This window comes from Empidonax traillii, unplaced genomic scaffold, assembly GCF_003031625.1.
Source record: "Empidonax traillii isolate 1590-97213 ecotype Southwest subspecies unplaced genomic scaffold, ASM303162v1 scaffold12:size2584012, whole genome shotgun sequence".
Classification (NCBI taxonomy): Eukaryota; Metazoa; Chordata; class Aves; order Passeriformes; family Tyrannidae; genus Empidonax; species Empidonax traillii.
Window position 1 is genome coordinate 1,349,008 of NW_020955205.1, and position 27,201 is coordinate 1,376,208.

Genomic DNA, 27,201 nt, shown 5'->3' on the forward strand with positions numbered 1-27,201 from the left:
GGGCAGCAGAGGGAAAGGAAGAGGGGAGAGACCACAGGAACTCCAGGAATAACAGTTATAGTCATTTATAAACCACTGCTGGGAACTGGGTGCAAGAACAAGCTTGGGCAGGGCTTCAAAACCCAAGGACATTAATTATTCAGTATTTTTCAAACGTGGAAAATATGGAACAACGCTTCCGCTTGACAGACCTGAAAACCACTCAGGTGATTAATGCAGAGCAGAAATTAAATTACTTTTAATAATTTTTCTGGCAACCCGATGATGGTGGAGCAGTGCTGGGCCCAGGTGCCTAACCCTGCTCAGAGGTTGGAATCCCAAAGCTCCACGGCATTAAAGCTACTGAACCCAGGAGAGGGCACCTGGCATTCCCCAAATAACTGTGGGAGGTACCTGCAGCTCTTCAGCCAGCCATGAAACATACCCAGACCCAAACAGGAGTTCAGAAGAAGCTGTAAGAGCACAACTATTCTACAGAACAATTAGAAAATACCTGGGAAATCTCTCCTTATGGCACATTTCTGATAGTTTACTCTCTGCACAAACCCAGGGATAGCAGATTCACACCTGTTCAAATTCCAAGTGTGAAGTTCCCTCAAGCCTCCAACCACACCTAAGGCTGTTTCTCCTAAATCCTCTCCATCCAAATAAGAAATAAATAATAATTTTAAAACAATCCCCCCCAAAAAGGGGGCGGCAACATAAAAGCCCCCCCTGAAGTGTGGTTTTAATATTGTCTTGTCTGACTTGTCTTTCCTCTCATCCCTCTTGCTCTTGGTTTTCTTCCTTGGGCTCTTAGAAATTATTTTTAAGAACTGTGTGACCTGAAAGAGCAAAACAAGCTGATGCCTTAGTAATGATATTTTATCTTTTTTTTTTTTTTTTTTTTTTTTTTTTTTTTTTTTTTTTTTTTTTTTTTTTTTTTTTTTTTTTTTTTTTTTTTTTTTTTTTTTTTTTTTTTTTTTTGTCTTTAATCCTAATTACTTTCCTTCACCATCCCAACCATGCAGGGCACTGCAAGGTGAGCGATGGCAGTAACTCCACTGACTGGATAATAAGTAATAAATATTTATCTTAAACTGCAGCTGTAACTCAACAGATGTGCAGCTGTAGTTTGCAGAAATGACAAAGTTGACTATTTTTTACACTAAAAGCAGAAAAAAAGCTTCTAACACTGGAATGACTTTGATGTAAAACACTTGATTTGGGGTGGGCTCCATAAGTGCTGCTTTTTCAGGTTTCTGATTTCAGGGGTTGTTTTCATTTTGCCTATTCCATTATCATTTTGAAATCTCAGCCTGCAGCCATATTTTAAGGGTTTATTATTGCACCAAATATTTTCCAAAATACAGGGTGAATCCTAGAGAACTCCTTAATTCCCCCTCAGTAACTTTAAGTTTACACAAGATGATGCTGAATCAGCTCATGGGATTTTAGACAATCATCCTGCTCTAGCTGAGTTACAAATATAATCCATCACATGGAAAACGTCCCTTGGAATGTCCCTCCCCACCTTTTGGCTCTCTGCTGTCCCAGTTGATCTTACCAAGGTCCAGGATTATCAGCTGGGCTCCAGCCTGGGCATTCCCAACATCATTTTCTGCTATGCACTGATAGAATCCTTCATCAGACTTCACCAGGCCCAAAACTTGCAGGTTATGTTCTTTCTGAGGAGCAAAGGGGAAAAAAACAGCGCTTAAAAAAAGGGCTGCAATTGTCAAAACAATGGTGTCATCCGGGCACTTTTATAGTGGTGGGAGGAACTTCCAACAGGAATGGGGTGTTTGGATTTCACCTCCTTTGCCCTGAATCCTCAGGTCAGATGGTATCCAAAGCAGCAGCAGCTCTCACTAGAGGCATCATTTTCAAGCATCACATTTCCCAGCCATTTTTGGTGGTATTTTAAGCCCTGACTGAAGTGCAGAGCTCCCTGTTACATCCCCACAACCTCAGGTACACCCAATTATACAGCCATTAAGTTCTCAACTAGGCCTCAATAATGACTTGCACTGCATCTAAAATTTCCCTCTGGAAGTACCCGTGTGCCAAGACTCAAGATCCACAGCTCAGTGATATTGGTATTTCACCTCCTGCTTGAAACTGTAATTTTTATGGAGCACAGACAATGCAGAACCCACAGTCAGTGCTCATGGTGAGCCTGTATTTTGACAGTACCTTTTGGCACTCAGTGTCTGTCTCCTGCGGAAAATCCAAGCCATAAAGACATCAACTCATACAACACAAGCAACGTGCATTAAATGTTTCAACAAACCATTTCTCTTCCAGGCCCTGAACATCAAAAGAGCAAAGGCAGGAAGCAGTTCCTATAAAAGAACCCAATTTCCATGAATAGACGTAGGAGAACTAACAGATCGAGAGCTTAAAAACCTGCAAAATGGACAATTTACTTACCACAATTTTGAAATAGTCACTGGGGATCACCACGTCTCCGTTCTTGACCCACTTCACGGTGGGGGTGGGTTTCCCGGTCACCTCACACTCGAACACAATGTCCATGGACTCGTGGGCGTAGATGTTGGCAGGTCGCTTCAGGAACTCGGGGGGAACTGCAAGGGAAGGGCAAGATGGACAAAGGATGGTGTCAGCACCCAGAAGAACACATCTTTCACAAGGTCTGGCACACAGGGGTGGCTGGGGGGACTCCAGCAGCAGCAAAGGTTTGTGGTTCAGAGTTTGACAGACACTGATACAAACTCTGAGTTCTTTCACAGTTGCATTTTGGCCAGGCTGGCCAGGGCTTGGAGCAACCTGGTCTGGTGGAAGGTGTCCCTGCCCATGGCAGGGGGTTGGAATGAGATGAGCTTTGAGGCCTCTTCCGACCCAAACCACCCTGTGATCCAGCCAATGGTGTGAATTTGGAATGGCCTCTTTGAGAATACAAGAAAGAAGAAATCAAACCAAGATGCACCAAGTGTAAAGTTAAACCTCAGGGAATTCTCTGTTCTCAGTACTTCAGTCAAGAAGAAAACAAAAGCTGAAATTGCATTAAAAAGGACTTTTAAAAACGAATGAAACTTTCCTCAGGCACCACTGTCTTGGATTCCTGTGAAGAAATTCAGGTGCTGCACTGATCCAAAGCACTTCTCTGGTGTGTGCAAGCCAAGGAGACTCCATGTACAGATGCCTCCCTGTGCCTCTGGCCCACACTGACAGCCCCTCACAGACATCTGCAAGTGAAGCTGTGCATCTGGTCCCACAGCAGAACAGACGGGTTATTCACTAACAATCCGTACCAGAGGGGGTGTCTCTGGGTCTTGGCTGCCTTTAAACATGTCTTAAAGTCCTCGGAACAGGATTAATTAAATTCGAGACATTTAAAATCCGCGAAAACTCAGAGATGAAGAATTGTTTGGCAACACAAGCCCCAGATGACCAATGCAGAGACACGACAAAGACTGTCTGTGAACACACAAGAAGTGCCCCCAGGAACCCTCCAGCTGCATGTGAGACCTCTCCACTTCTTTCCTCAGCAGGCCCTTACTGTGTGAGCATCACCTGCGACAAAGAACACCCACTATTTGTTTGTTTTCACTACACTTCCCCACACAAGGGCATTTACTTCCTTGTGTTGGCAGCTCCGACCGCTGGAGTTCCAGGAAAGCCCAAAGCAGCCTTTTGCCCTTTAATGTTTAGCAAAGAAAGTCAATATGGAAGGGCCGTGGAGTTCAGACAAACAGTTTACACACTTGGCCCGTCAAGGGGATTTATTTTGTGCTGGGATACGGAATCCTTGTTTTACTTCTTCCTGTGAAATGATGGCAAAGGTCTGTAAGTGGATTTAATACTTCATAAACAAAGAGATGGAGATGAGCAGCTCCCCAAAAATCCCTCAGTTTTGGATTATAAATTAATTAGGAGAACATTAATATAGGGAAATATTTATTTACAGAGTAAGAAGGTGGTTTAACTCTCAGATAAGAGTGTAAATCTGCACAAAGCTGCCCAAACTCTCCCACAGGAGCAAAAATCTGGGGTTGAGCCCAACTGCCTGTGACTTCAGACATGCACTTCATATCAGCTTCCCCCAAATGTACCAAACACAACATCAATCCCACCTTAATTCAGCTATTTTTGTGCCGACTCTCCGACGGTTATCCCCGTAGACAACTCTGACACTGAAAACTCTCCACTGAGTTTATTTGCCACAAAACTGCTATTATTTATTCCCCATGAGAATTATTTTTTTATTCCTGCCTGGTATTTACCCTCAGCATTTTTATTTCCTGTGAGCTGCCCTCATTCTCCCTCCCTGCCTTCCCATATCCCAGGTCGTGTTTGCTTTGCTCCGGTGCGACAGTTCACCCGCAGCTCCTCCAGCCCCTCTGCATTCATCTCCCAGCCCAGGGAGCTTCAATCATTTACATGTAATTTCAGATGTGTCTCACCAGGGGCCTGAAAAATGGCATAAACAGGGTGTCAGCACCACAGCAAATCTCTGCCCCGCTCCATCGTGCTGCGTGTGCCCTTCCCAGATGCATCATCCGCTGCCAGCCCCGACAGATCATTGCTCGCTCATCGTTAGCCGCTTTTAACTAATGAGTCATTTTGTTCCAGCCTGCTTGATCAATAGTTGATGTTCTCATTTCCTTTCCATCTCTGTCTCCACATGTATTCAGACACACACACGCACACAGGTATCGATTCCTGCAATGCTGGCAGAGCTGAGAGAAGGGGATATAAATATTGGGAAAGTTCGTTTTTCCACGAATGTACAAACACTTCTATTTTCATAACATTCGTTACAGGTGGATTTTAATTCCTTGGCCACCTATTAAACTTGTCACAGGAACCCTGAGAGATACAAGCCAGTAACATTCACTGTCAAAACACGAAACTTGTGTAAAAAACTCATCACAGAATCCCAGAATGGTCTGAGTTGGGTGGGACCTTAAAGCCCATCCCATCCCACCCCATCCCACACCTCCCACTAGCCCAGGTTGCTCCAAGTCCCGTCCAACCTGGCCTTGGACACTTCAAGGGATGGGGCAGCCACAGCTTCTCTGGGCAACCTGTGCCAGGGCCTCACCACCCTCACAGGGAAGAACTGAAACCCAAAACTGAACCCAGTAAAGTTCTGTGATGATTTCTGTTTTCTCCACTAATGTTTAACTTGAAATGAAGACATTTGGAAAGTACTCAAATATCTTTGGCAACTGGTTTGGCTTCAGCCTGGGATATCATCCAGAAAGGGGCACTAATATTGAATCGTAAGATCCAGCATTTTTTTGCCACAAAAATGCAGGTTAATTCAATATCCTATTACCTGCTCTCAATTAGTTTAGATTTAGGAGATTAAGAATTTGAAACACATTATTTTTTCAAAGGAACTTTGCTTTTCTGGCTTACGGAGCAAATGCCAAGCTGCTTACAAAGGGATAATAACATGGAAGTGCTCGTTTTTATCAATTACCTCCCAGTTAATGAATTAATAAATGCTTTTCAAACACACTTTCATAGTTTAGCTGTGTCAGTGTTTAGCATTAACACAATGCCAGTACAGATGTTTGTGGTAGAGAAGTTAAATTGATAACCAGAGAGCAAACGAGCCAATTACCATATAAAATAAGGTTTGCAAGGGAAGATCATGTGTTCTGTTATTAAACAATTAAACTTCAAAGACGACTTGGCAGCTCAGCCCCCTCTCCATGTTAGCAAATAACTACTGGAATGGCAAGATGCTGGCACAGAACTTCACACGCCCCTAGAGAGCCCCTACCAGGAGTATCTGCCACCCTTTTGGAGAGCAGAGAGACAAAACATTTTGATCACAGCAGTGATCAACAGAAGAAAGGAAAGAAAAGAACCCAAAAACCAATCTATATCAGCAGTTGATTCAAACTTCTAAGCTACATCCCAATAAAGGTGAAATATTTGAAAAATGAAATGTTTTCTTAAGCCCACTGCTCTGAAACGAAGGGAAGGGCTGAGGAACTACACATGTGCAGCAGGAATTGTACCCAAAGTGCCATGGGAACAGGAGTGGATGCTGGACATGGATCCCATTCCATGTGTATAGGAGATCAGAAGGAAATGGAAATGGATTCCAGTGCTCAGCAGCTCCTGCCTGTTCTCTCTCACTGGGGGAGAAATGCTGTGCCCTTTGGGGGCAGGTGAATCTCCTTGCAGTTCAGCCTTCAGTGCTGCTGCAGACGAGACAGAAATTCAGGACATTCCTCCTCCCCATCTCCAGAGGAGGAGCTTCCTTCCCACTCCCACAACTCCTGAGGGAAGGACCCAGGTCTGTGGTTTCCCAGCTCCAAACCTGACACTTGTAACTACACTTGGAAGAGAAGAACTCAAGTTCTTCGTTGTTAACTACTCACAACTTTCACCTTCCTCAGCTACTACACAGTGAACCTCCTCCTTCAGTAACCGAGTCAGAACGCTGCTGCTCTAGATCAGAACTCATTTAAAGCACATTAACCTTTCCCAAAAGTCAAATCCCCTCCCCTGTCGTTCCCCAGAAGGAAAACCCCAAAGCAGCGCCTCCTCGTATCAGACTTGAGCCACAAATAACTCCCTGCAGAGGCAGAGGGGACCCCAAGCAGGCAGGGCTTGCTCAGACCATCACGATGGGGGAAACATCTACAACTCTGCAATTCTTTAAAAAACCTCCTCCCAGCCAGAACCAGGCATGACTGCCCAGTTCTGCTCCCAGCACAGGAGCTGCCCCAGTGTCTCAGTTCCTCACGGATTTAAACTCTGCTGTGCATGAGGAGCACAGGAATGGTCTCATCTGGACACTACAGAAACACAGGTGGCAAATATACTTTTAAAAAACTTATTTTCTTTCTATAAAGCATTAATAATAATTATTATTATTATTATTAATAATAATCTGTTGGCTCAAGCACAGCATCAGAGAAACACAAAATAAACACGAGCAACTGGTGGGTCCAAAGGCTTTAACAGTCACAGAATTACAGAACGGTTTGGACTGGGAGAGAAGTTAAAGGTGACCAAGTTCCACCCCCTGCCGTGGGCAGGGACACCTTCCACTGTCCCAGGTTGCTCCAAGCCCTGTCCAACCTGGCCTTGGACACTTCCAGGGATGGGGACACTTCCAGTACTATTCCTGTGCACTCTGAAGCAGCGTCAGAACTCCTGTAACAGCCTGAGGCAGCCAAAGCACCGAAAGGCAGCAACTGAATTTCCAAATAAAAATTGTCCAGGACAAGACTGAAGGAGCCATTTCTGATTCCTCAGCCACCTACAAATGCTCTCAATCCCAAAAAATTATGAGTGTGTTTTCCCAAGTCACACAATTAAATCATAGTTCCCGTCCCTTCTCCTCATCCCCTTCCCTCTACACTCCTGTCCATGACAAATATATCTTCTGCCATCAAATGCAAAAGCATTTTCTAATTCCAGAAGTTTTCACAGACCCCAAACAGCAAATAAACTGAGCAGAGTGGATAAATTTCCACAGTGTATCTCAAACAATCACAACTGAAGCGTTCCTGGTGGAATGACTTCCATGTATAACCACATTTCTGTGGATGCTGGGGGCAGAATCTCTATCTTGTATTTCAGTTAACAATTTGAATTAGCAGTGGTATTTAAACTGGACATTTTACCATAAAACCTATTTCAGATCAGCCTAAAATGGTAAGCCCAGAGGGATTTATTTCCTCCTCCAGGGAGAACAAGCTGTTCCATTAGGAAATGCTACAAATCCTTTTAGAATCCTTATAAACTTCATTTTCACAAGGGCAAGTTTGTTTCCAAGAAGATGGAACTGTCAGTCCATCCCTCCAAAAAACAGAGAAAATGCAGGGATTGATGTTTGACTGCAGAACTTTTAACTATCTTTTAATTTTATGACTAATTGTATAAATTAGTTGAGGTTTTTCAAGTGTATCCTGCAAAAAAAAAAAAAAAGGAGTTCACAATTTACATGGAAATGAGGAGTCATTAAAAAATAGCAAAAGTATATGGATAGGTAGTCTGAAAAAAAATAGGGATTTAAAGCCCAAAACTACATTGTAGGCAAGTCAAAGGTCTTCCCAACCTCCAAGCAGGGCTGCCACGTCCTTAAAACACACTTCATAATGCAAAACCTGCATTAGCAAACAAATGCTGACAAAAATCAGTTTGTCTTTCCAAGTCCCCACAAAATACAGAAGTGTCAAATTAATATAAAAAAAGCAGCATAGAGAGACACAGAAAGGTTATAAAAATGTAAACTCCTCCACGCACAGCGATTTTCACGGCACCGAAAGCGAAGCTGCAGCTGCGGAGCAGGAAGTTTCCGTGGCAGTGAAATTATGTCATTAAGTAAATGGTTATTTTTTTAATACGTATTTTTAGAAAATATATGTTTTATAACCGGTTCTGTGCCTGTGGCATCCTCCCAGTGGGAATTCCTGTCCGCTCCTTTACCAGATGAAGCAGAGAAAGAGGGAGTGTTTTTATGTTCTCTAATGACCTCGTTAACCTCTGCTCATCAGCCCAAACGGCCCAAAATGAGCATTTAATGGTCCATGTTTTGCTCCTAAGGAGTGTTTGGTACTGAAATGCCAACTCCACGGAGGGCTGGATTTAAGGGTGGGAGAAGGGCAGGGGGTGAGTTCATGTGAGAAGAAATATTTCCCATTTACAGTGAAAAGCTTCCATTCAGATATTGCCAAATATGAACTCTGCTTCAGAGGCAGCCCCTAAATAAACATTTCGGAGGCAGAAAGTTAGAAAACCATCAATATGCAATGACAGGACAAGCAAGAAAGAGGATGAGGATTAATAGCACGGAACAATAATAAAGTAAAATTACACTGATCAATTAGGAAATAGAATAAAAAGCCAGTATGTAATTCAATAAATGCACATTTCTTTTAAAGGGAGAAACAATAAATCGTAAATTTACGGAATAGGAAGTAATAGCAATAAACTTTGCAGAAAAATGCCTGAAAAGCAAGGACTTGATCAGAAATATGACCACGGACAAGGCTCCCAGTGTCATACTGGTATGAAAGAACTGGTCATACTGGAGCCCAAGAGCAGCTCCCAAACCTCCTCTACCCAACACACACCCAGGCCCCGCCGACCGTGTTACTGGAGCACCACATTGCAGGGAAAACATGAACTCTGATTTACAAGAAAGCAATGAAAATGATCAGTGACTCAGAAAATTGGCTCCAAAGGAAAAATGGAACAGCTGGATTCAGGTACTTGAGCAAAGGCAGGATTATGGAACTGGACACCTCCAACAGGAGCTTAACACAGGAATACCCCCTGTTACACAAAGAAAAATATTTTGTGTGTGTATGTACATGTTTAGGTATCATCCTTGCCTGGCACAGGAAGAGCTCCTGCACAGCACTAACACTAATATTCCAAGAAATTAATTGCTCCCTCTTCCAGCCTGGGATGAAAATGGGATTTTCTTCTCAGTATGAGCTTTAATAAAATAAAACTGTCCCTTAAAGCATCTTCTCCCCGTGCAGGAGGCTCTGAGCCCAGCAGAGCTCTCACTACAGGCTGGGAGCTTTAGACTGCAGACCATGAGAGGCCTCGTGCCCACTCCCACAGCGGAATTGTCTGGGAAGTTCTCCAGGTGCAGGAACACAGGGTGAGTTCTGTGAGCACCCTGTGCCTGAGCAGTATTTTATGGTTTTTATTTGCCTCAGCAGTTACAGCCCAGTTCATGGGCTGGCTCCAAAGCTCTGGCAGGATTGCAGCGTCATCCACACGCCCCTAATCCTGTCTGCACAAAACTTAGTGTAAATGTTGTCCATTGCTGCCAGCCCTGCTCAGCAACAGTGAGAAGTGTTGGGAGAACCCACCTTTCCAAGGGGCCCCTGCCATGCCCTGCTCCCCCAAAACCACACCCAGATATCCAGGGAACAGAGGCTGCCCATCCACAGGGAAGGACACATGGTGCTACACAGCAGCCAAGTGCAGGTGCCCAGGAGAGAAGAGAAGCAAAGCATGAAAGCAACGTATTTCCAGATGTTCTCCCAGCATTCAGCAATCCCTGGAGGAGGGATTTCCTAAGAAAGAGGAGACACCTCTGTGTTTCCTCATCCTGGTTGGATTTTGCCTTTAAAAAAGCTGCCTTTTGGATCCAGGTCAGCCTTCAGCAGCCCTGAAGCTCCATGTGATGCTCCCTCGAAAAATTTACCCAATTTTGTGTGTTTTGGAGTCAAACCACCACGTGATGTCTCTTGGTGGTTGTCAAAGAAGAGAAGTGAGCACTCATTTCCTACTGCCTTCCCTCAGAGCACTTGTGATTTTACAGAGTAGAACCAGTTTCACATGGCCCTGAGCAACCCGGTCCAGTGGGAGGTGTCCCTGCCCACGGCAGGGGTGGAACGAGATGGGCTTTAAGGTTCCTCCAACCCAAACCAGTCTGTATTTACCTGTGCAAGCCATGGTGCAGGGCACTGAACTCCACCTGTCACTTAATTCCTTCTGTTTCTGAGGCTCTTCACTGGCACCATTTGCTCTCACAACCCCAATGAACTCAGGACAGCAAAGTCTGTCACCCAAAATCTCCTTTTCCAGCTCACCTACAGAAATGCTGGACAGAATCAGTGGGGATCCAGCTGCACTGCTGGAACCAACACCTTATTCCCACTCTGATTTTCTATTAAACAATGGATTTGTTCCCTTTTCTTGCAGGAGGACATTCCCTCTGACTCCCAGCACCAGCCTTCCCTGCTCTCGGTGAGGGACACAGTCAGAGGGGTTCTGGGAAAGGAAGGGCAACAACATCCTTCAAAAGGTTCTCAGTAGCAAAGTGTGACTTTTCCACACAAAACACACATAAATGGATTCAAACATCTAACACTGTCTTTTGTTACAATTCTTGTCAATTTAACTAGCCCAGACACGGGATTAACTCATCCACAGTTTCCCTGATCTCCCCTAAAAGATCTCTAAAAACCCTCCTGTCACACTGACCAAGTATCTTCCGTCTGATTTTTGCAGTGTGCTAATTTAAGTGGTAGGTTACACAGCACACTTGGGAACTCAGGATTTCACACTTCATCTCGCTGAGAAATGTGGAGTGAACACCATCTGCTCCTGCTGATCACTCACTGTTCACTTCAGGGATTTGTTCTGAATTATTTCACTAGCTCTGCAGTTTCAGGTAGGACCTCCCTCCAGCTCCCTCTGTTTGAACAAATAAAACATAATTTAGGACCAAAGTTTCCAATTTTGCAGAGAACACAGACAGCAAGAATTCACTTTTCTGCTCCAGGTCATCTTCTCACCCTTTTCTCTTTACACTCCATCATCTCTGACCCTGTGCTGTCCCTGGCAGGCTCCCAGCTCTGACAGACTTGGGAAAAACTATCACAAGGTTTGTATGTTATTAGCAAGTGACTGGGAGCTTTGTATTAATTTACTTGCAAATAAACATGAGAATGATAATTTCTTTTCCTTGTCATTCCTGGTGAGGTTCTGGAGGTGGGGTTTCTTCTCTTTTCCCTGTAACTTTGGACTGGTGTTGGACACTCTTTGTCAACATGCGATGGGTTTTTAACCTTCTTGGCTGTGCCTTTTCTTTTTTAGTAAACTCCCTCAACATTATAGAGATCACCCTTTATAAGACCAAATGCTGATGGTGATGATTGTTGTCACCACCCTGGAATGGCAGCCAGTTTACAGCCCTAATAAATTTCAAATTTGAGTGGATTCTCCGTGACTCCAAAGACTACCCGTCCTCAGGTGTGTGGGTTTGGCAGTGGGGCATGGAGAAGGATGAACACGCACCAAGATGATGCTGCTGAGCTCCATTTATCAAGAGTGGGACAGGGAGGCTGTGGCTGGAAATCCTTTGTGCTCCTGTAAATACACCCAACCAACCCCAGCAGCACCTGGGGAGGGGATGCAGCAGAACCTCAGCTCTCCCTCTGAGCAGCTTTGGGTTCTTCACAGACCTTCCCTGGGTGCTCTGCTCCCACACAGCCCCTTCCCAGGCTCAGCCCCATGCTCAGGGTGTGTCCCAGCTGAGGATGTGCAGACAAGTGCCAATGAAATGCTTCCCCCAGCAGGGTCCGTCCCTCACGTGGAGTTAAAGCTGCCCTCAGACACAGCAGCTGTGGGAGACACTCCCAGCAGTGCCAAAGCCTGGGATGTAGAATTCCTATCTCTGCTTTTGCCTGTTCTGCTGTGCTCTGCAAACTACCCTGGGCCTGAAAGGACTGTCCCTGTGGGAGAACTGCAGCTGGAGCTCCACAGAGTGACAGAAGCAGCACAGCCCTCCTGCAGCTGGCATTCCAACATGTCCCAGGATGAGGGACACGAGGTGGGTGCTGACCCACAGCACCACAAGGACTGGGGTGGGGGGTGATGGCAGTGCCCCATACAGGGGAGAAGATGTTCCAGAGTTTCTTCTGCTATTCCCTGCATGGATCAAGCCCTGAACTCTGGCCAAGGATCAGTGAAAAGCTGCTTTCCCAAGACTTTTCAGCGGTTCCCAAGACAGGACGGGGAGAAACAGCCACAAAGTAAACCACAAGTTTCACCTCAACACGAGGAAGAACTTCTTTCCATGGAAGTGGCGGAGCACTGGAACAGCTGCCCAGGGAGATCAGGGGCTCTCCTCCTCTCTCTCCCCCTGGAGACATTCCAAGCCCACCTGGATGTGTTCCTTTGTCACCTGCTCCAGGTGACCCTGGTTGCACTGGATGATCTCCAGAGGGCCCTTCCAATCCCAGCCACTCTGTGGTTCTGGGACTTCAGAGTGTTTGGACTCATCAGTGAATAACTGCTCTACAACAACCTAGACTGTCCTGGTTTTCCATTCAACAGGTGAATGGGCAGGTAGAAACTTACATCATCTGCACACCAGTAAGGAACAAATTTGCAAATTTGTTTCCACCTGTGTGAGAGTTTTTGCCTCAATACCTTCTGCACTGTCACCTTCCCTCCAGTGCTTCCAGTAAAGCCACTCTACGGCCAGTTTTTATTTTAGATACCAAAGATTTATTTCCTTTTTGTTAAGACTGAACCCACCACCCTTTGTCTAAGGACATCCTCTGCAACCTTCTGAAGGCACAGTCTGGGATTAATGTGCTGTTATCACACGAACTTCCCAATTAAGGAGGAACTCATGACAAAGAAGAGATGACAAAATACATTTCTATATTAAAATGAGACAAGCAGATCATATGGAAAAGCTTATCAACTGCAATAAACTAAACCAGAGCTCACTCAGTGCTTATCAGAGGGTGTTACTGATTATCATTCAAAGCAAACCATCTGAGCGACTTCGAGGATAATTTTTAGAAGTAAAAACCTTAATCTGGGCATCAATAATGTAAAACTGTTACATTCATTATTCCTCTGTTTTACTAAGCTCTCCTTCCCCAGCCCTTCTAGGAGAAATCACGCCTGTTTGACCCTGAACCTCCTCCAAGTACCATGGAAACATCTGAATAACAAGAACGCTCATCAAAATTTAAACTTCTTACAGCAGCGCCAACGGCAATGAAATTTTTATTGAATTCCAGAGCCCTCATTTTCCACACAAAGCACAAGAAGCAGAAGACAGCCCCATGCACGACACAGGCCTGGAGCCTTCAGGGTCTTGTTTCCAATTTCCAGCTATTTCCAGCTGAAACCCTCAATTCCAGTCACTCGTGAGCGAAGCTGCAGGAGAAGTGTCTGTTTAGATCCCTCCTGCCCCTTCCCAAATAAAACACCAACAGGGACCCTCCACCTCTCCTGAGACCATTTAATGAAAGGATCTGAAGCACTGTTTGATCACTGTTACTTCAGGACTTAAGGATTTTTATTTGGATATATATATAGGAGATATATATATATATATGAATACTTACACAGCAAGGCCAGGACAAAATGAACTAATATTTAATTTAAGAACTTGTTTGATATTCCCCCTTCTAGAGGTCCTTTCAGAGAGAAGCAGCAATGCAGACAAGTTGTTCACTTTTAAGGTGACTTTTAATCCCACGCTGCTTGGTTTTGGTTCTCAACCAAAACACCAAATGGCACAGTCCTTTTGGTTTTAGAAGAACAAGCAAAACCACACAATTCCCTGTTCTATGTATCTCTATATACTGTATCTGTAGATATACAGAGTGTATATGCAGATATATATAGTGTATCTATCTGTATAGTGTAGATATAGCTGAGGTCTCCATCTACAGTGAATGACACCCAAATATCTTGTTTAGGAGTTTATAACTTGCCAAATCAGGAATATGGCAAGTTTTCCCCCACTGTTTTACTCTTTGAATTGCATTCCTCAAAACCTCAAGTCCTAAGTTTACAACTGTTCAGATAATTTTGATCAGTGAAGATTAAAAAAAAAAAAAAAATCAAAAAAAAATCAAACTTTATTCTTTATTCTTAAATTGTTCCTTCTGTCAAAGATGCACAAGAGAAGGGAGGTGCCCGGAGAGAGGAGAAGGGACTGGAAAAGGGAATGGATGGTCCTGGACTGAACAGAGTCCTGGACAATCAGATGCTTTCCCACCTCTGCCCCTCTGGTGGGATTGGGTGGATGTTTAGGAAGCAAATCCCACTTCTGAGGGGTGACTGTGGCCCCTGGACCCCTTGATCAGGGTCAGGGCTGGACAGAGCCACTCGCCCTCCCCAGGGCACAAACCAGTCACAGCTCCAAAGGGACAGACTGGGAGATGCACATCCTGAAAAATCAATGTTTAAGTGTCTCACACGGGGCACTAAAACAGCTGGATACATTTCATCTTAATTTTTCTGTGTCCCAGTCAATTTTTTAAATGGATTCAATATCACTTCATTTCAGCAGAGTGCAAAAACACATTCATTAGTGGTTATGAATGATTCAGGTTCCATGGAGCTGAATACCAAAACAGGAATAAATATGAATTTGAACCAAGCATTATAAATAAATCATGGTACTACCCCCTGAATAAGGAAAAAAATATCAAATACTGAGTATTTGCTCAATCAAGTAGTGCTATGAAGTTGCACAAGGCAGTAGGATCCCGGGGAGAAACAGCAGGAGAACATGCATTTTAAGAATTTCCTAACTTTATCCCATAACAAGGGGAAGGAGGAAGTGACAGATTAAAGACAGCAAGCCCTGACGTTTCCTTAGCTTGGCCTGTTTCCCTGGGCAGCCTCACAGCGGGGCAGGGCTGTGGGCTGAGGAGCTGCCAGAGGCCACAAAGGACACAGATTTTGAGATCATTTCAAATCTTATACCATTTGTTCATGGAATACAGATCACCTCAGCTCCCTTGGGGAAAAAACAGACCAGCTCTGGGTAAAGTATAAAAATAACTGATGGGATCAGCCAAGCCCCTCACGTTCACCATGGCACAGTGTGAATGCTCAACTCACAGGAACCAGGCACATCCTGGCACTAAAAAAGTACCTTTTTTCTGATCAAGTTTAAAAAAGATACAGAGAGTTAATGCTTTTGCATTTCTTTGTCTTGTAATGACACGAATTCTGTGGCTGCCTTTACACATCAATTCCCATTTATCCAACTGCTTTAATTTCCAGCTCAATGAATGCAGCCCTATCTTCACATCAAAGTCCCTTCTAATTTACAAATCCCCAAAATAACCTTAATTACAATCCACTTCAAGAACAGCTTCCGTGTAAGGAACAAGCAAACAAGAATCTGCTGTTTGGGAAGAAACAACTAAAAGGATCCAATAAAGGCCCATAAAAACATGTCCTGGTGTAGTGGGGGAATAAGGACAGACTGGCTCAGCCTTTCCCATGCAAGCTGGGAAAAGAAAACCTAAATAAATTAAAAGATTGGTTCAAAATAAAGAAAAAGGGATGAGGTGAATACAAGATGTTTATGGGGGGGATGGGAGCAAGAGATGGATTAACAGGAAAGAAATCCAAGGTGATGAACCTTAAAAAACACTTCACCATGCCCAAAGATCCAAAGTTACAACTTTAAACATCAGTGGAGTTAGTGCAGGGTGGATATGGAATTATATTTCTACTCCTCTGTGACTGAACCACCACACCACTGTGTTGTACCAAAATATATTCTGACTGCCCTTTTTAATTTAAAAAATGGATTCTAACCACTTATACAAAATAAACCTGGGGCAGTCTTTACAAACTGTACAATTAGTTGCACAAAAATCTTCTAATTCATCTCTCAGCTTTCCAGAAGTGTTAAAGTTGGAGTCTGGGGATGTTTCTCACCACCCTGCACAGGTAAAAATTTGCCAGGTCCTTCTGCCTTTACTGTCTTTGCTTATCTCAAAACACACCCCAGCACACAAGTCACTGGTTCCAGCTCTAGAGCAGGAATTCAGACCAGGAATTCAGGAAAGCACACACCCCAGTCATGTCCTTTTTCCTTAAATAAAATCCAGTAAGTTTGGGATTCCTTAAGGAAGATAAATCAAGGCAGGTATTACAGATAAGGAGTGTATCTCAAATCCAAGGAAATTTTTGAAGTTTGTAATATTCAACAAAATAATTTTTCCTGGCAAACAGGCCCAGACTGCAGAGCATCCACACATTTAAAACACAAACTAGGAACAGGCAATAGATCAGGAAGGTGTAAGAGCCTCCAGAAGTCACACATTTCAAACGAGTAAATGAAATAGTGACCAGAAGTAAAACCCCAGTGCCTGCTTAGAGAAAAGCTGGTGAATAACTGGAAATGACCTCTAACATCACCGAGTCCAGCCCAGCACTGCCAGGCCCATCACTACAACAGGTTGCCATGCCAAGCACCACAGCCAGAATTCAAATACTCCACTTGATATTTTTCTGCACTTTAAAGAAATCTCTCTTTTACTTAGAAAACAACCATCAACAATTATAATCCCATGTGAAAAACCAAGCTCAGGTTCCGCAAGAGAACCAGTTTAAGATTTGAAACCACAGGATTTTGCCCAAGTACTCCAACTCCTGATCTGATGTTGCTGTGACTGATATGATGATGCTGATGATGCTTTGCTGACAGTCACAACAGTCCATGGAGAGCACTGAGAGGCTCCAGCAAAGCTTTATTCCTTGGGAGCTCCTGCTCTTGCTTACAATCAGCAAAATTTTACATAAGTGAAGAGGTTAATTGTTGAAATCCTCAGTTCTCCTGCTTGTAATCCTGCGAGTTGTTGCCTGCACTATTCCAGCTGTAATCAAAGGCAGGAGCAGGGAGATTAGCAACTCTGAAATCACTCCTATAATGGTTAATCACACTAATGATCGTTTAAGCAAATTAGCAGAGCTGAGAACCATGCAAGTGCAGATTAAGGATGTGACTGGAAGGGAATCCACACTCGGTGCCAAGGACAGCAGCACCGCAGCTCCTGGAGCCCCACAAGCCTGAGCTTACGTAACCAAACCTCCTTCCCAGCTCCACAAACCCTCCAGTGGTGATTCTCCCTTCCCACTCCATGCAAATTCCTGAAGAGCTGTCCAAAACGAAGCTCCAAGTAATTATCTGCAGCACAACGATTTGAGCCTTTACGTTTTGTTCTGCAGCAAAAAAGAACGTAACAGGATAGTGGTCATGAACTTTTATTTTTCTATTATCCTCCCACTAGAACCACCTCCCTAAGACATGGATTCCGATCTCTACCTGGCATTTCAGGATGTGCCAGAGGAAGCATACAGGCAAAAGATAAAACACTATAAATCAGAGCTATGTTATTGTTGACATTGTCGGTAAACAAAGTTATTAATTATACATGTACTGGGAAAGCCCAAGAAAAATTATTTGCCCAAAGGGGAAAGGAATGGCAAAATTATATTTTAAAAACTCTCCCTGAAGCAACACACAGAGCTTATATAAATCATTAGAATTTAGTGAAATGTGTGTTCCACAGCAGTGACTCAACTCCCTGAACTATGAGCTGCTATAAACTCACCTCAAAAGAGATTTTCAGTACAGAAAACTGGTATATTTTAAATTGTCCTTCCAGCCTTTGGTTCTTCACTGTGCACAAAGCCTCCCTCAGCTTCCCAAAACACCCACGAGGGCCAGCAAGCACCAACAGCAGCATCCCGGTCACAGCACCACGGAATGGGATGGGTGGAAGGGACCTCAAATTCCATCCAGTTCCGATCCCTCAGAGCCCTGGCCTTGGACACTTCCAGGGATGGGGCAGCCACAGCTACCCAGGGCAACCTGTGCCAGGGCCTCCCCACCCTCACAGGGAAGGACTGACCACAACTCTGGGTGTGACCATCCAGCCAATTCCTCGTCCACCAAGTGATCCATCCCACAATTCCATGTCTCTCCTGTTTAGAGACAAGGATGCCATGTCAGATGCTTTGCCTGTAACCCCCTCATAGAAGGGCCACCAAATTTGTCAGGCACGATTTGCCCTCAGTGAATCTGTCACCAATCACCTCCTTCCTCTCCATGAGCCTCAGGGCAGTTCCCAGCAGGATCTGCTCCATGACCTCGCTGGGCACTGAGGCAACACTGGCTGGCCTTGTTGTTCCCTGAGTCTTTCATCAAAGATGTTCCATCAGGATAAACAAAGAACAGTGATTTGAACCTGGAGTTCCAAAACACTCTTGAGCCTGATGAATTAGGGAGCACGAGGCACAATTGTTTGCAAAGGCTGCTAAAACTCACATCTCCTTCAAGTGCAATTCCACTCTGCAACATCCCTGTGGAAAAAACACACCTTGCTGCTCAGGGGAACTGCTCCTTGTGTTTACAGACCTGGGCCTTGACTGATTAGAAGCATTTTTGGGGAAGGTTTTGCAGTCTGCATGGCTACAGCCATTGCAGGCAATACCCTCACTCCTTCCTAAAGAGAAGTCATTCCCACCCTACATTCCATGTATTAACTCACCAGGGATGGGGAGGTTCCAGCGGCCCCTTCAAGTACTGTGACTTCTGAGGAACACCAAAAAGCCTTTTATTCCAATTGTATTCACAGGGCAAAGTACTTTAGTGAGACTAAACCCATCTGATGGAAGTCAGAGGCACATAACCTGGGGAATGTCACTTCCAGAGCACAAGGGTGCTTGGAATTACCCTCCGGGAAAGCAATTTATATCCTCACTTGTAAAATGCTTTGTTTAATGTTACACTGAGACTATACTTAAGCTCCTAAGAATGTGAAAAAGGGAGATCACAGAAGAAATCTTTGAGTCAGCACTTGAAAATAAACAAGACCAGCAGAGCTGCCAGAAGTCAGGACAGCTTAGAAAAATAATATAAAAATACCCTCCTGCCATTTATTAACCATTAAGTAGCCCTCTGTGAGCCTGGATTCCTTTTATCCAGCATCTCAGATCCTGTTCCCATTTCTGTATTGGTCTCACTACAGCAGCCCTCAGAAAAGGACACCTCAAAGTGTCACTCAGGAGCACAAAAGAACTTCCTTCCACAGCTCACACCTGCCCCAAAGGCCTCCCCACCTCCCACAGAACAGGGTGCGTAACTTCCACTGACACCACAACCAACAAAACCGTGTTTACTCTAGGAATCAAAACTCCACAGTGATTTTCTTTTGCATTATTCTCCTCACGAAGGCAAACTAATTAACTGCAAGACTGCAGAGGGAATAAGCCACCACTGATAACAACCCGCCTCCTTCCCACAAATTACTGGATTGTTTCATCTCTCTAACTTTGGGATAAACTTCCCTGCCAAGGACCAGAGTTTGTATAATGAGACATCCAGTACCAGCAATAATCTGGCTCCCATTAGAGAAATCAATTATCTGGTGGGATGAGAGTCAGCTTAACGATCATAAAAATTGAACTTGAAAGAAAGTGCATGTTCACTTTATGGGCTGGGCTCTCTCCGGATGGATTTATGGAATGCCTGGTGTTCTTCAGCAGTTCCACTTTAACATCACCCTCAGATTTCATCACGAAATTTGGTGGTGAGAAAACAGTGCAAAAGTTTCTGTTGAAATGGACCAAAAAAAAAAATTAAACCCCATAAATTCAAAAAATTCAACTTAAGAGCTTGAGCCAACCAACTAAAATGGAAGGATGACCCTGATACACAGAGAAAATTACTTGCCATTTAGGGCACAACTCCTATAAAAAGAGCTCTCACTTGGAGGAAAGAAGGCATTTTAATGAGCTGCTTCTTTCACACATTCACATTTCTTGGAAGTCTTTGGCATGTGCAACTCAAAAATTACTACTGAATCTTTCAGCTTTCAGTTTGTAATTGAAATCCTGTCATCTCTTTTTGACAGGGAATAAAACTAATACTAAAAAACCTATAGCCTAGTTGAGATCTGCTGTACCTTTGAATCTTTCCAAGAGCACTTGGAACCACTTGGGCTCACCTTTCTTGTTTCAGGCATTGACTTCTAAAGTTGTAAATCCCGTGTTGGGTAAAGCCTGTTCCTAACTAAAAAGTCCATTTTTAGTTTGGAGACCAAACAGACACATCTAAATATGACAGCTGGGTAAAACCTTGCCTTTCTGTAACTGCCTGTCCGGGCCAGAGGCACCGACAGCAACCCCAGCCTGTTGTTCTGAAAGCCATTTCTGGGGAAAAAAGTATTTCTTTCCCTAAAGTAGCAGCTGGTTGAAACCCCTGTTAATATGATCTTAATTTATTAGAAATTCTAGCCGAGAGAGAGCCCAGCTTTTACAATTCCCTCCGTTCAATATCACTTTCTACACTGTAGATATTTAAGACACTGCTGCTTAATTTAGTAACATTTTCATTATCCCCAAGGATTACTCAAGAACATTTACAAGGAAAACCATTTGTGTGAATTGTATGGGTTACTGATAATTTGGTTTTGTCTTTCCTAATGGTATTTTTTATATATGGATATATATATATATATATAAATAATCTCACAAAGGAGTTCTTTTTGAATTCCAAGTGAGCCTCATCTTCCTGCACGTGCAGTTCTGCAGACATTACCTCCCAGTCCACATGCAGTGCCGCTATGGACACTCAGCCCAAAGGATCTGTCCTCCAAGTAATAACCCCTACTCATTTGGGGCTGTTTTGCAACTGTTTTTTTCAGCACCACAAAAGTCTCTTTGAAAACTATGCAGCACCTCTGTAACACAAAGCTTTCCCAAACATAATCAGAGTGTCCAGGGAATTACAGCTGTTTCATGGAAAAGAGTCTCACGATTCATGGTTGTCAGGTACTCAGAAAAGACACTTTCTGAAGGCAAAAGGCCTCTCCTGAAACACAGTCATCGTCCCCAGACCACTGTGGGGTCCCTCCAGACAGCTCTGGGATGGAGTCCAAGCCCAGACCTGCCACATCCCTGGTCCTTCCTGCCAGCCAGCAGGAAGTCCTGGCTGTGGGAAGAGCACGTGCTGCTGGGTCTGGATGCAGCGGGATCGTGACATTCCCAGTCACGGGTGATCAAAGAGCGGGATCGGTGCCAGGGGTACACATCCCATGCCAGCAGCTCCAGAGCAGGTACACCCATTTCCAGTTCCTCATCCCAGCCTGCCAGGGGGTGGATATGCCTGGAGGGCTGGACATCCCTCACTCACCCCTCTGGAGCCCAGTTTAAACCACAACACACCCGTTGTTCCACACCCCACGGACCTGGGGATGGTCCACACAGAGGTCACACATCACCTCTGTCCTCACCAGCAGCTTTCACGGATCATCCCTGGCCACAGGAACTAGACTGTGATCACATGCACAGCACAAGGCACCGACAGCAGCTGCCTCTGCTCAACCCTGACCCCAGGAAAGGACGGGAAACCATCCCAGCCCTGGGCTTCCCAGTGTTTTTCCCCTTGGACACGGCAGCACGGCAGAGATCAGGGCTTGGCAAGGCTCCCTGAGCTGCTCCCACAACAGCTTTCACTCTCTCTGACACCACCACTGAATGTTAAACACTTGCAGTGCTACCAGGGAATGAATCCTCCCTCAGATTCCAGCAAAACTCATTCATGAGTTTTGGAAATACAATTAAACAGTTTTTTGTGCTCCTGCAACGAAGAACTGTGGTAAGCTCTCTTCAGCAAGTTTTGCTGTCCTGTGGTTCTGAAATATGGCAAGAACTGGACAAATGTTTCTCCTGGTCTTCAAAGAACATCAAGACAGACCAAAAATAAAAATAAATTTACAACAGTTCAACTACAAAAGAAATTTAGCCACTGAGCAGGAACTGAGAGGTTCTGCTGAGCCCAAGTCCTGTGGGCAACAGAAATCAGGTCCCACAGTCTTTAAACACACCAGTGTGATTTTTGCATCGTGCAAAGAACATTTTATTTTTGCGGATGTTTACATTTAGTATTAAAAACTACACACCTCCTGTAGATGGGCTCTTTTGGTGTCCAGGTAAACCTGAACAAATGATGTAGCTCTAAAATAAGCCTGCCATCCCCCTCCTACCCCATGTGTGTACCTGAACAGGTGTTTATGATGTTTTCACTGGCAACATTATCCTTGAATACAAATGGGACAGAGGCAGAAATTCCTCAGAAAGTATCTATATTCACATTTAACTGACTTCACAAGCAAACTACACAACCCCATAAACATTAAATGACACTTCGGAGCAGCAGCAAGGGCTGTTTGAAAGTCCTTCCGGACAACACACTAAAGTGCAAAGATAGTGACCAAAATGACAGTGAGTTCAGCTTCCCCACACCAGACTCCTGGACTGACTGCCTTTGGTTTGTATCACTACAGAAAAAGTTCATTAACAGAAGTCCCGTTACCTTTTCAAGGGTAAGAAATAACTCACATAAAGCCAAGGTGTTCTTTTCACTTCCAGCAGCAGAGCAGTTGTGGGATACCCAGCAAGGACAATACTCTGTCCCCAGTAGGAGCCTTTGGCAGCCTCAGGTTTAGAGCAGCATCTCCTGAATCCCTAATTGGGCTGCAGCCTCTTATCAAGATACAGCACTGAGCTTAATTAGAGCCAGAAATCGATGAAGCTCATCGAGAAGGTATGAGAAAGGTTTGGGCAATTTTCAGTGATGGTTCAAATTTCTCCCCTGGAATTGTTTCCAATAATAACAAAAGCTTAATGCAAAAATAAGAGTTACCCAGACAGATTGCTCTGCTGCTGCAGGATTTAATGCCACAATTTCTGGAGCAGGATGGCACCAGCTTTTCCCAAGTTGCTGCCACAGAGAACACTGGAAAACAAATCCAAGATTCTCCACGTTGAGGCTCTTCCTTCTGCAACTCTTGGTTTCATTTTATGACCAACACTTCAGGTATTTTTTGCTAGAACAAGGCTTTGCCATTAGAATAAGCCTTTTCAGCTTTACTGAAAAGATTTCCATTATTTCCTTTCAAAACAAAAAAACTGATAATTCTATCTTCTTCTGCATTTGCTTTTCCCCATACAATTTGCTCTGGCAGCACAGACAAGGCAGTGATCAGCCTATTGCCACGTGCAACCTCTGATTTACCACTATAGATACCCAGAATTAAGGTTTCCTCTTTCTCTTTTTAATTTTAGTTACATTAACACAGTGAGTCATTTAATGCACAGCATTTAGGATACACTATCAGACACTGAATGCTGTCCTAGACAGCAAAAGCCAACGTTCTGCTACTCCAAAAACTCATTCAAAGGGAATAAAGAGCAGCTCTGCCTCTTCCCCCACAAACACAGGGATTCATTTATTTTCGAGACTTCAGACCTGCCACATCAACTGAATAAGGGGAATGAAAATGGAAATGTTTTTGGTTTGTATTATTTTCTGGTTCATCATTAACTGCAGTAAATATTTCAACAGAAAGCTCGTGATCCCCCCCCAGCACCAAGGCAGGGGCAGGAAGCCCATGCTGTGACCTGACTCCAGCAGTCCCCAGGGCACCGGGCACGGCCATCAATTTGAACTATTTCCCAGATGAAACGTGAACTTACAACCTTCCCACATTTACCTGCCCCTCCGGGGCGGCCCCGCCGCGTTTTCGGGCTGGGCAGATGAAACACAGCCATGACCTGGTTTCCCAGCTCCTCTGCCATCACCGTCCACTCTTATCTGAGGGAAATGCTACAGATTCTTTCATGGCCGGGGATGGCAAACACATTTTCCCCGGTGCTCTCAACTCATGACACATGTTGTAAACAAACCCGGTCCCCAGCACGGGAAGAGCTCTGTCAACAGCCAGGAGAGATTGCACTTTGCAGACACCAAATTCCTGCCTCCACCACGGGAACAGTCCTGGCCTGGGACTGGGATGGCGCCCAAGGAAAAGTGAGCAGGTACAAAGGTGCACACACAGTTTACCCATTTGAGATTTGGCCCTACAGACTGTCTCAAATGTGGGATCCAGCAATGTTCAGCTTTAGGGTGAGACTCTCTCAGCTCCAGGTCTTCCCCCACAATGTCCCATGTTCTCTTCCATATCAAACTACTCTTCAAATGCACAGTCAAAGACTGGGTGTGCAACCAACAGGTCCATGAAATCTCCAGTCACTGAATCCCACAAAGGTTTGGCTTGGAAGGGACCTTAAAGCTCATCCCCTTCCATCTCCTGCCATGGGCAGGGACATCTTTCACTAGACCAGGTTGCTCAAACCGGGCCTTGGACAATTCCAGGGATGGGGCAGCCAAAACTTCCTTCCAAACTGAAGGGAATTCTCCTAACTCCACCTCCCAGCTCCACAGGGCAGATAAAGACACTGAGGACACGGATTTGTATTGTCCTCTCCTGGAGCCTTTAGTACTTTTCTAGTCCAGCACTCCTTCCTAGTTAAAGTCATTTTTCTGATTCAGTTCTTCTATTGCTGTGTGCAGGGAAATTAAATCATTTCTAAAACCCAACATTAGGGCAACAGAGGGCTCCTCTCACCCTTTCATTTATGACCCAGGGGTTCAAGAGATGACAGTGTGAAATACATGGCATCTTTAAGTGACACCAACAGGATCTAACTGCTGCAGTTCAAGGTACCATTTATCCAGATTGAAACTGGTGCCAAATTTAACAGAAAAACCCCATGAACTCTCAGGGTGATGACCTGACACACCTGCATGCCGCTGGAATAAGCTTTCTCCAGCCATCTCCCACAGACCCACAGTAAAACACAGGAACTGCCTGCCAGCTGAGGCCTCATGTGAGACCCCTGAGGGTACCCCACCCTTGAGGGATGGTCAGGAATTCCATCCTCACTGCCACGGAAGAATGAGTATTCCAGCAACCAGGCCAAGGCAGCTCGTTGGGACCACACCAGAGACACGTGTTACCTTTCCGGGTTTTACATCCTTGCTAAAGGACAGAGAAAAGCTGCTCTTGCAGCACAATAACCTTTAATGAGCATTCTTTTTTAGTCTGGGCACAATTTAACCTTACAGCTGGATAAAGCAAGTTGTTTCAGTCTGGAAAATTCAGCTGATCTGGCTCTGGCACTGCTGGGAAATCTCAGTGAGGAGGCACCACAGGACCTTCTTTTCACTTTCCCTGCCCTAACAGTGCCAGGCAATGGCACCTTCCCCAGCCCTCAGCACAGAGTCCCACTGAAATGTTAACAGAAGGGAGAATAGATTGGCTGCCTTGGCACAACCCCAAATGTGTTGCTGAAATCTCCCAACAGAAAACCCAGGGGCTTCAATGAGAGAGGCAGAAAAATAGGAGAGACAAGGGAATTAGTACTCAAAAAATGGATTTCTTGCCTGAAATTCTGCCAGACTAATTTCCAAGAATGGCAGAAGGAGCTTAAATTAAGCAGAATCATGCTGTTATTAGGTATAAGAGATGACAATTTCTCTAGTCCAGAAGGAAATGATACAGTGATCAGATAACAGTTACTCAAGCCATTCAACCCTTCACCAAAGTACAGTAATGCAGAAATACAATTACTCCCCACAGTGACCTCTCAAAAGGAAAGGTGAATTAAGATTAGAACCAAGAAGTAAAATCAGAAATGCCACTATCTGAAATGCATTCTGTCGAATCTTTAATATATTATAACACTCAAGCATTAAAGGATTTTCTTTCTAGTGCCAGGTATGTAACAAAAACTCAGCACAGAAGAACTGGCAGAACATATTCTCAATCTTTACGACCAACTGAGGAAATCCTTTACATTAGCTCAGATAAGGAGGAAAAGAGCTCTCTCCAGCTCACCTTCATCCCCCAGTGACCTGTCTGGATGTCCTACACTAAGGCTATAATCTCACTCTTATCCATCTCTTGTTTAATTGCATCACATCATTACTGTTATTAATTGCTGCCACTGCCCATAAAACACAAAGCCAATTCTGTGAAGTACAGAGGCTGGAACTGAATTAAACACAGCACGTGGTGAACTGTGTGAAACCATCAGCAAGTGCTCTTAAACCTCAAGCGTGTGAGTACTTCTAAGAGCACCACATCTTTATTCTTTTGGCCAAGGCACAAGGTAAGAAAATGCGGGTTTTTTTCTGCATGACCAGAATTTGTTGGCCTTCAAAATGCTTTCAGTCCGAGTAGTTCTTTTTGGTCCCAGAGGTTTTGTCTATATGTAAGCCTTTATTCAGGGTTGTTCAATGATTCAGTTTATCCCATCAGACTGACTCTGTAGCACCACAATCCTGGTAAAACGAGTCAGTTAAGCTCTTGCAAGGACTCTGCACACATGAACCCCTTGTACACACCATGAAACTCCATCTGAAGAATTTTAAACCCTTATTAAAATCCAGTTAATAAAAAACCATTTCCTCATAGAATGGAAGAAAGGCTAAGAAGCCAAACTTCTACCTTTATTTTTCCCCATTCCTACTTTCTTTGCTTACCAAATCTGCTTTTAAAGTAAGATGTTTTACAAACAGCATTATCAATATTTCAGTGCTGTTTCTAGTAAGAACAGCCTGCAAAAGTAAGTAGAACACTTATACACACGATAAACCAGCACATTACTAAATATCTCAGCTTTTATCTTCTGTCAAGCTCCTTGAAAACAACAGCGTATTTAAGGATTACCAAAAATCCATTATATGTGTCCTTTCCAAAGACAACCCACGTTGTGGTGCCACAGGTCAGCTTCCAGATGTGATCAGCCACACTGGGGCCCTTGTCCTCCTTTAAGTAAATGGCATTATATAAGCATGTGGAGCAGCTTTGAGGCAAGCTCAAGTTGTGTTATATAATATTTGACTATTTATGGCATTGTAAGCGGTCTGAACAACAAACCAGAGTAACACAACAACATTCAGAACAGGACTGGGGGGCGGTTCGTCGTCATCGGTTCAGTTTGGGTATTTTTTAATGGGGCACCAAACCCTGCCAGGGGTTTTACCCAGGTGAAAGAGGGTCTGTAACTGAGCCCAGGACACAGCTCCTGTGGCAGGTGTCCCAGAGAAATGCTGTCCCTGGCAGTGAAGTC

At 44.3% G+C, this 27,201-nt stretch overlaps 1 protein-coding gene across 1 annotated transcript in view; it reads right to left on the reverse strand.

Annotated features, from left to right (window-relative positions):
- NEO1 (neogenin 1) overlaps positions 1 to 27,201 on the reverse strand; it is a 170,002-nt gene that overhangs the window by 63,375 nt on the left and 79,426 nt on the right. The window contains exons 6-7 of the mRNA XM_027888907.1: positions 2,413 to 2,567; positions 1,547 to 1,667 (exon numbers count right to left, since the gene is read on the reverse strand). Of these exons, the coding sequence (XP_027744708.1) occupies positions 1,547 to 1,667; positions 2,413 to 2,567 (276 nt within the window). The remainder of the gene's footprint in view (positions 1 to 1,546; positions 1,668 to 2,412; positions 2,568 to 27,201) is intronic.